The sequence below is a fragment of the Tubulanus polymorphus genome, unplaced genomic scaffold, assembly GCF_964204645.1.
Source record: "Tubulanus polymorphus unplaced genomic scaffold, tnTubPoly1.2 scaffold_11, whole genome shotgun sequence".
In the NCBI taxonomy this organism is placed as follows: Eukaryota; Metazoa; Nemertea; class Palaeonemertea; order Tubulaniformes; family Tubulanidae; genus Tubulanus; species Tubulanus polymorphus.
In genome coordinates, this window is record NW_027437448.1 from 52,564 (window position 1) to 62,767 (window position 10,204).

The 10,204-nt window shown below is 39.7% G+C and overlaps 1 protein-coding gene and 1 long non-coding RNA gene across 5 annotated transcripts; one reads left to right on the top strand and one right to left on the bottom strand.

Moving 5' to 3' along the window:
• Positions 1 to 2,304: 2,304 nt before the first annotated feature.
• Positions 2,305 to 4,404, bottom strand: LOC141914543 (uncharacterized). 4 transcript variants are annotated; one of them, XR_012620850.1, is made up of 4 exons: positions 4,290 to 4,404; positions 3,985 to 4,124; positions 2,996 to 3,137; positions 2,305 to 2,915 (listed from the first exon to the last, which is right to left on the bottom strand). It is a non-coding gene; the product is annotated as an uncharacterized LOC141914543 (long non-coding RNA). The 4 variants fall into 4 exon arrangements; XR_012620851.1 differs by having other exon boundaries at positions 2,996 to 3,140; XR_012620849.1 differs by having other exon boundaries at positions 3,980 to 4,124.
• A 528-nt stretch (positions 4,405 to 4,932) lies between these two features.
• Positions 4,933 to 9,388, top strand: LOC141914548 (inactive selenide, water dikinase-like protein). Its single transcript, XM_074805771.1, has 7 exons — positions 4,933 to 5,350; positions 5,730 to 5,833; positions 5,970 to 6,119; positions 6,281 to 6,393; positions 6,466 to 6,656; positions 7,900 to 8,112; positions 8,246 to 9,388. Exons 2-7 carry the CDS (start codon positions 5,738 to 5,740, stop codon positions 8,428 to 8,430), a joined length of 948 nt encoding a protein of 315 aa, XP_074661872.1. The 5' UTR covers positions 4,933 to 5,350; positions 5,730 to 5,737; the 3' UTR covers positions 8,431 to 9,388.
• Positions 9,389 to 10,204: the final 816 nt, after the last annotated feature.

The following is a 10,204-nucleotide window of genomic DNA, read 5'->3' on the forward strand; positions in this document are numbered from 1 at the left end:
ATTTCAAAGCAAAATGTTTCTGAAATTTTATTCATTTGCAATGAGATTGAAATATGTTTGAACTGCGCAATGAAATCTTTCGTTGGGGTGAATTAGTTAACTCTTAGAATAAGATAAATTGTTAGAATTAATAAGAATAATGAACTTATTATTCTTTATATCGAAAAATTCGAACTGAAATGGTATATTTTTGAAATGTGAAATCGTGTTAACTTGTATTTCAGCTGTGCGATGCCATGAGTTAATAGAAATAATGAACGTTTAATTTGAAATACTTTAGATTCAAGCTAGTGCGATAAATTTTAAATGTGCGATGAACCCTTTCATTAACTGCTATAACTTAAAGTACTAATTTGGTATTAATGAACTGTTAATTTGTTGTAAGTTTTAATGCAATTAGTGTATACTATAGTTTGTACGCTCGTGATATCCTATGGTTTTCCACGGTAAAATATAAATAAATTGGATATGTGTATCTGAATTAATTTACCTCAAATTGTATCACTTCATTCAAAAGGAGGGGGATTTTTACCTACTCTGAAGAATTGGGGATTTTTACCTAGGGGATTTTTACCGCTAACCAGAGCTTACAAGCCATTATACATTGAACCTTATTAAATCTAGATGACCCCGTAATTCCTTCAATTACGTACGTACACAATATGATCACGGAAAGCGTACCAGGTGATAACGAATAATTACTCGGCCACTATATATTGATATTACGAATCGATGTATTTAATTCGGTTATCTAAACTCAGTCTACAATTCTTTAAATCACTAGTTAATTAAAAGGGTTAGGGGTAAAAAAAATCACCTAGTTAAAGATCCCCTATAGGTAATGTCCCCTCGGTGAAAAACCCCAATTCTCCAAAGTAGGTAACCCCCTACATTTTGATTTGGAGTGCAAGTAGATACACATTTTAAGGTCAATTTATTCATATTATTCACGTACTTCTACGAATCTACGAGCAATTATCTGAAATTCAAACCATAGAACCACAGGGGCTCGTATCAGAGTTGTAGATTATGTAAAAACGATAATCTGTTAATGCAATGTATATAGTATATATAAAATAACTTTATATATTATATTATTTTATATATACTATATACATTGGATTAACAGATTATCGTTTTTACATTACCTACAACTCTGATACGAGCCCGTGTGCATAGCACAGGTGGATCCGTTTCATCTATGATTGTGCACTAAAAAGAACAAATTGCTGCTTCTAGAAATGTCTTCACATTGCTAAAGATCATAAAAACACCTTTTAGCAACAATTCTACTTGACCTCCCTACCATGTCGCCAGGATCGAGGTTCCCAGCGCCTAGTTTTGCCTGTGCACAATTCGAAAGAGCGCTTTGAAAAGGGTACTCCCAAAAACTTGGTGATCTTTCATTGTATTTCCAAGTGACCATTTCATTTGAATAACCAACACTCTCGTAAAACCATCAAAATTGTCAATTTGTTTATGTTCAATATGCTGCAAATGCAATATCTTTTTATTATCTCCAAAAACAACTTGTCATTTCTTCAAGTCGATCACGGAGTGGGGTTTATCACGATCTAGGCGCTTTTTTCAGATTAATTTAAAAGACGCATGAATCTTTTCTGCCATGTTTACAGTGATAACCCTTATGGCCTTATTCCCAGTGATCCTGACAAGTAAGTGTTGGTAAACGTTGCATTTTACGGTACTTGATGGGCCAGCCAAAGATTTCTTTGAACTTTTTGGTTGAGTAAATTCTCTACAATTTTTATCTTTTCGAAATTTCAAACCTGAACTCAGTTCACAAAAATTCCCCTGACGTCAATAATCATAATTAGATAAAAATTACACAATATGTTTTTGACAAATATTTATTAATATATGTAATAAAAATGTGCATTTTTTATTAAAATTGTTAGATGGAAGATGGGAAGATTGTTAGATGGGAAATTCAATGATTTTAAAGCAGGGCCACATTCAGGCATCGGCTACTGGCAGCTCTAGTACCTGCATTGATTAAAGTAGGTCTGTAAACGAATTAATACGGTATGGGAGAAAATGGCCTCTATATCCTGCAAGTCTGGTCTGGATTTTTCGCCGATGAGTCAACAGCCGATACTTCGTAGTTTGATTTTGATAAATTCCGTCGTATAAAATTGTTATGTGAGATCAAATGTAATAAATATAGAATGTGTGAAGGGCTGGGATCACCTGCAATCTCCATTTCCTTAGAAACAAAATCCACATTGGAATCAGATAGATAAAACGAAAATTTCCATACAAAGACTTTATTATTATTCAAGCTTTATTTTCATTTTTCAATCACATATTCAATCTATACATGCCACTTCTAAAAAAAAATAGAAATAAGGCAGTTGGATGATACATGCTGTATACTGCTATATACACATCTACCAGCTACATAACCTCATATTTTAACGTTAACCAGATACTAATTAAAAGTTCATCATTATCATACCAGTCCCCAAATTAATCAGCCATTATAAAGCATCAACCAAGATTACAGTTTGATAATCATTATGTTTATAACTCCAGAGATGTACAAGGAAGTCAATCCAAAGTCAAATTTGGTTAAGTGCTCATAATGATAAGTCAAAGTGATGTTTGAAACATAAATACTCAAGTCACAATCTGTATTTCTAATATGTATTTATAATCAAATCTGCCAAATGTAAGTGATCATCTGGATAAGTCGTCACTTTTATCACAATCCCCAAAGTGTCGAGTTAACCGTGGTTAACTGTTTTAGTTGAATCAACACATCAAAAGGGAGTCCCACCCTACGGTCTTATAATCACTCGATACGGTTCAGATACAGTTCAGAAGAAGAGTTAACAGCGTGATAAGTCTTATTGGTTCCCACTCTGTTTCTCTGTTTGTAGTTTTCTGTCAGTATGCTGCAAGTAGATAAAAAAATGTATGTCAATTATCAAAATTTTATGTGATTTTGTATAAATATGTAATAATGAATACTCACAACTGTTCACAGCATTTCTTCTTTATGCTCGCCAGTTCAGCCATGAATCATCATAACCTGGTAACATATTATCTGCCAATCCATTTACTTATAACCCTAGGAGGCACTGGTGGTCGACTCAATACAAAAACAGCAATCTTCCCTGCTAATAAAAACGTGGACAATACATAAATGTCTATTATGATGGGCGTCACCAGGATTTTTTTGGAGTTCATTTTTAGGAATAGAGGGGGTCTGGGTGTCCTCCCCAGAAAATTTTGTGCAAGCAGGCGTGTTCTGGTGCAATCTGAGGACGATAGGTAGACTGGTTCCCGTTTATAGGTAGACTGTTTCCCGTTTACTTTGTCTTTGCATGTATTCATTTTATTTTGCTAATTTAGCAAATGCAAACCATGAGCCGACGTTTGAAAATTCAAAAAAGGGGGTTCGTTTTAACTACCGAATCCCCCTAGCGACGCCCATGATTACTGATACACACACAGGCCCAGACTGTGGTATTAACTTTAACCCGGGGGCCAACTCAATTAAGAAAAAAATTAATGTGCATGATCACCCAGATAGCATATTTCCCAATAACAGATGTACACACTCTCACGAGCAGTTTCCAGCAAAAAATAAATATCTCCTATCTGTCCAGCAAGTAAGTAAGAAATGCTTGTGAAAACCAAGCAATGTGACATGTGACTATATAAGCATCCCAGGGGCAGATCCAGGCTGGGAAAATGGGGTGGGGGTTCACTTTATATGACAAGGGCATTTTATCGTTGTGAAAAGTGTCCAATCGCATTGAGTGGGGCAGGCGCGACACACCACTAAGCTGCAGACTTTTGTCATATGCTGAGATCATTTGTAGGGTGGAATCTTTTGTAGTGAGATTTTCAAAAGGGCTGGGCAGAAAAGGGGTTGAAACCCTGGATCTGAGCATCCCTCAAAACAAGTTAGACAATCCCGTCCGAAAAACTCCCAGTAATTTACTCTACATACCATACCGGGGCAAGTTGGTAGGCTCCAAAAGTTACCAAAACCATTGGCATTGCCATTGGGCCAGTGTCTATTTCTCAAAGACGTTGGACTGGTTCAACGTCCCTTTGGTTTTGGAGATGATATCGATGATTTTGAATGATAGGACCTAAACATGCAGTAAATTAGGACATGCAAAAAATTTGCCAGTTTTGTTGAATAAGACAAGTGTCAAAGTGACGTGAAAAACATGACAGAGCAGATCTTTACACGGACTTGACACAAAACGATTTTGACCTCAGTATCCTAGGTACTGTCTTTTTATATATAGTACCTAGGATACTGGGGTCAAAATCCTTTTTTCAAGTCCCTGTGGATCTTTTAGTTAAATGTTTAAATTCCGCAGCGGAACCAGGAAGTGACAGCGTAGCGCAGCGCACCTAGAGCGGCGCGCAGCGCCGCTCTAGGTGCGCGGCCGCCGCCGTGAAGGTTGAAAATGACACCCTCTAGCGGTTCCTTGTTTGATGTGGTTCCTCGAATGCTACCCCGACACACGGCGTCTTTAATTTAATCAAAAATCGCGGGCATTTGCATTAAAAAACACGTTATAGTAGAATTTACTTTTATGGTTACAATTTAGCTTTCTTGTATTTTCTTTTTAATTGTACGAGTTAAACAAATTGTTAAATTGATCGGCCGATCCAGAAAATAAAACCAGTGAGAGTAACCGCGCGGATGAGCGGCACTAGGTTTGTCACGTTAATGCTTTTTCCGGACTCTTTCACTTTATCATTCCATGGTCGCAAGAATTTGAAGAGCCCAGTACTACACCCTTTCGGGTGCATTTTGGTTTTAACTAATTAATTTTCGCGCCAATTCTGCCGTCAACGCACGCTATTTACAAACTGCTCCCTCGCAGGGAGCCTCTCATAACAAATCAATCGCGCCTCATTGTAAATGAACGCGGACATCCGGGTATTTCACCAGCGACTAGACAAAGAGGGAGTTGGTGATAATTTTGAGCCCCGGAGGAGCCGCGCTCAAAACATTGAATTTATTCTGTAAATACGAATCGACAGCGAAATTGATCGATTTACAGAGATTCAGCGATGGATAGTGTGGAAGCCGTAGCTGTAGAACAGACCGCTGAACTCACTAATAAACCGGTAATTCGTAGATTCGTTCCAACCGATCATGATTTGGAAGCCTCTTTCCGACTCACTAAATTTGCCGACCTGAAAGGATGAGGGTGTAAAGTCCCCCAAGAAGTTCTGCTCAAACTTCTGGAGGGACTTCAAGAACAGGAAAGCAATGAAAGTGTAGTCGCAGGAGATGGTGGAGATGGAACCTATGGATACGGTGCCGGCGGTGCTGCTGCACAGTTACCTAGAATCGGTAAGTTGTTCATTGCTGGTCCCGAGCCCGAGGAGCCACGTTCAACTTCACGCACATTTTTCATTTCCGAATAAACTTCAAATTCTTATAATTTATCGCCATCTGATTCGATAAAAATGATTATTTATTATATTTGAAACATTTGAACAAGAATCAGTTTTATTTAGCGGTCTATTTATGGTTAAAATGGTGATCTAATTTCATCGATTCATCTCCCGTTCGTTTCTCTTATTTTCAACATGGCGGATCAAGTCGAGTCACATGATCTGTATATTTGTAAACACGAGCACGTGTTCAACTACTGGTTCGTCGACTGTCACATGTTTACGACGAGTGGGTTCGAATCCTGAATTAATGGTGTTTGTATTTGTTATTTCAGGTATAGGAATGGATTCGTGCGTGGTACCTCTGAGGCAACCTAATTTATCATTGGTGCAAACAACTGATTTTTTCTACCCATTGGTTGATGATCCGTACATGATGGTATCTTTTTAGATTTTTTGTGACGTTTTTTTATCCTGGCAGCTTGAGGTGGCCCGGATTGAGGGAGGTGCTGAGACAGGCTGGGTCACTCAGCAGCTGATATATTATATAACTGATTTTGGTATATGTATTTTAGGGTAAGATAGCGTGTGCTAATGTATTGAGTGATCTGTATGCTATGGGTGCAATGGATTGCGATAATATGTTAATGCTGTTAGGAGTCAGTCAGAAGATGAGTGATAAAGAGAGAGATGTCGTCGTTCCTTTAATCATGAGAGGATTCAAGGTAAAAATCTCCTAAATCATTATTTATAAGTCCGTACTTCAATTCATGGTAAAATACTAAACTTCTGTTAAGATGTCTATTTGTGACGTAGTTTTTTGAGTAACACAAGTTGAGGCTTTACTTCAGACACCTGCACCTGTAGTTGTGGTTATATATTGTAGGATACAGCTGAAGAGGCAGGTACCGCTGTCACTGGAGGTCAAACTGTTCTCAATCCATGGTTAACTATTGGGGGCGTGGCTACATCAGTCTGTCAATCAAATGAGTTTATCATGTAAGTTTTTTGTTCGAAGTCTTTTTCGTTAAATTGAGATTCCGTATTTTAGTGTTTGTGTATTTACGCTAGGCCCGATGATGCGGTAGCCGGGGATGTTTTAGTGTTAACCAAACCGTTAGGAACGCAAGTAGCGGTAAACGCTCATCAGTGGTTGGACGTTCCTGAAAAATGGAACCGTTTAAAATTAGTCGTCAGCGAAGAAGACGTAAGAAAAGCTTATCACAGAGCGATGACTAGTATGGCTAGACTGAATAGAACAGGTTCGTACACCTCCCCTCATCCCCCTCCCTATCCTCTCTCCCTTCCTCTCCCCTTCCCTCATCCCTCTAGACTGAATAGAACAGGTTCGTACACCTCCCCTCATCCCCCTCCCTATCCTCTCTCCCCCTCCCCTATCCTCTCCCCTTCCCTCATACCTCTAGACTGAATAGAACAGGTTCGTACACCTCCCCTCATCCCCCTCCCTATCCTCTCTCCCCCTCCCCTATCCTCTCCCCTTCCCTCATCCCTCATACCTCTAGACTGAATAGAACAGGTTCGTACACCTCCCCTCACCCCCCTCCCCTATCCTCTCTCCTATCCTCTCCCCCTCCCCTATCCTCTCCCCTTCCCTCATCCCTCCCCCTCTAGACTGAATAGGACAGGTTCGTACACTTCCCCTCATCCCCCTCCCTATCCTCTCTCCTATCCTCTCCCCCTCCCCTATCCTCTCCCCTTCCCTCATCCCTCCCCCTCTAGACTGAAAAGGACAGGTTCGTACACTTCCCCTCATCCCCCTCCCTATCCTCTCTCCTATCCTCTCCCCCTCCCCCTCTAGACTGAATAGAACAGGTTCGTACACCTCCCCTCATCCCCCTCCCTATCCTCTCTCCTATCCTCTCCCCCTCCCCTATCCTCTCCCCTTCCCTCATACCTCTCCCTTTAGACTGAATAGAACAGGTTCGTACACCTCCCCTCATCCCCTTCACCCCCCTCCCCTTTTGTCCCTCCCCTCTTCATCCCCCTTCTTTCTCTAGACTAAATAGAACAGGTTCGTATACCCTCTTCCCTCCTCATCTCCCCAAACCCCCTCCTCCCCTTCACATCCCCTCCCTCTCCTCCATCCTCTTCATTAGACTGAATCAAACAGGTTCATCTCTCCTCATCCCCTCTCCCTCCACCCTCTCCCCTCCCCTGTCTCCTCTCCCCTCCCTTCCCTCATCCATCTTCCTCTAGACTGAATAGAACAGGTTCGTACACCCCTTACCTCCTCTCCCTCTATCCTCCCTCTGATCTTCATCCCCTCCCTCTCCCCTTTCCTCCCTCTTCTCATCCCCCACCCCTTCCATCTCCTCTTTTCCTCTACCTACCACCCTCTCCTCCATCCTCTCCTCCATCCTCTCTCCCTGTACCTACCACCCTCTCCTTAATCCTCTCTCCCTCCATCCTCTCTCCCTCCACCCTCTCCTTAATCCTCTCTCCCTCCCTGTGGTGTATATAATAATTAATTGTTTATATTTGTAGCTGCGAAATTAATGCATAAATACAGCGCTCACGGTGCAACAGATGTCACTGGTTTCGGGTTGCTAGGACACGCTAATAATTTGGCTCGTATTCAAAAACGTGAAGTCAGTTTCGTTATTCATAATTTACCGGTTATCGCTAAGATGGCCGCCGTTAGTAAAGCATGCGGAACTACGTTCGGTTTATATCAGGGGATGTCAGCTGAAACATCAGGTTCGTTCATTTCTCTGTCTATGTGGCTGTCTGTCCGTGTGGCTGTCTGTCTGTCTGTGGCTGTCTGTTTGTCTGCCTGTTTTACTGTAATCTCAGTATTTATTTATTGATCTGTTTTGTTTATAATTGATAGGTGGATTATTAATCGCGTTGCCACGGGAACAAGCCGCTGCGTTCTGTAAAGATATCGAGAGACAGGAAGGATATCAGGCGTGGATTATCGGAATCGTCGAGAGGGGTAACCATACAGCACGGATCATCGAGAAACCTCGAGTGATTGAGGTCCCGGCCAAAGAGAAAGACAATGAATCGTGGTAGAGCCCCCTGGTGGTGGACTCGAGAAACAGCCCAGTAGCGTAATTCCACAACACTTGGTTATAATAATCATTTAAATCCATTCGTCTCGGGTTCGAAAATAATCATCACATTTCATTGCATTTAAAATTTGATGAATTGTATAAAAATCATGAAAATTATCGTCCATATTTTTGATTGTTTTATGAAGAATTTTGAATCCAATAATAGAGTCGGTTAGTTACTGTTGGCATGAGCAACCACTGTACTATAAACTCCGATGAAATACCGATTTATCTAAACCATATCGAGATATTCTGCAACTTTCTTGATGAAATTATTTAGAGAAATTAAACTCATGGTTGATTCTAAATAATGGATGTTTTTATGAATGAAAGTTGTGGAATTTGGTTTTTATGTCGGTTTTAAACTAAACTATGATTCAATAAACTAATTTTATAAGATAGAAATTTGCTTTTTATGTCGTTGGTTTTAATTCCTGCTGCCTGGGGTCTGGTGTCTGTAGATCGATAGGGTCCATTGAAGTATCCCAGTGATCCAACATTATCAGCTATCTATAGTCAATCTCTGACTGGTTTAGGGTGTAAGTCTATACAATGTACCGTTATTATCTCGATGAGAGTATATGACAGTGTATTTGGGGATGTTTTGTGCCTACTTTTCATAAAAATGCTGAAAATGCTACTACGCTGAAGTCTAATAAGTAACTTAAAAGTTTCTGAAAAATACTTGTAAAATGGATATACATGTAATGCGTAGAGCAAAAAATTAAAAGCCAAGCACACATCACTTAATGTGCCCTATTTGGTCCCGTGAGATACGAGGAAAATGCAAACTAGTCGAGTTTTAGTCAAATATTGACTGAATTCTATTCCTGGGAAATAAAATAATATTTGCTTCAAATTCTTCCTGTGGCATGTGAATCTGCCGCTTTACCGCTTGCAACTACATCCGCTGAGTAACGAGTTCTATTAAACGTGGCTTGAAAATTTATTTCAAAGTCAGATTCATAATGATAAAGCTTTAATCCCAATAAAATGATGCATTTAAAACAAACTTATGTTAAGTGATGAATGAAATTTGACTTGGTTGAAAATATCTGCAATCTTATTCTTCGCATGCCACAGTAGACAAGCGAGGATGTATTAAATCTCATCCGTTCAGTGCTGCCTCTACGAACAACGATAGCGGAATTTCATTGAACTAATGTATTTACACTATGGACCACTGTGGCACCTAATTCTAATATTGTTGTAATCATTTGAATAGGAACTATGGTATTATGAATCATGAATTGTGATTTATATATTTTTAGATAACTTATTCTCAATTAGCAAAAAACTATTTTGCTTATCAATTACTGATCAGAATAAGTCATCATCATTTTTGAATGATCAATTATCCAAATCATTGACAAAACCGCCATTATTTCCTGAGAAAATCGTCATTTGGAATACGGAACAAATCCCGAAATAAATTCGGGATTCGAACTTACAAACATTGCATTGTGGGATAAGCTACCCTAGCGGTGATGGAACAAACTACAGTAAATATAATGAGATAATTTGTGAAAAATGACAGGTTAATAAACGATGTTCACAGGTAAATATTGAACTAATCTCAGTATTATAAACACAGTATCAAACATATAAATCAGTTGCATATACTGTATCGCTGAGGAATGGGGCCTGGCTGCATGCAGCAGCAGCAGCATCAGCATCCTCTGCAGCATCCTCTCTATCCAGCAGTCTCCATCTTCCTACCCTCAATCACTGTG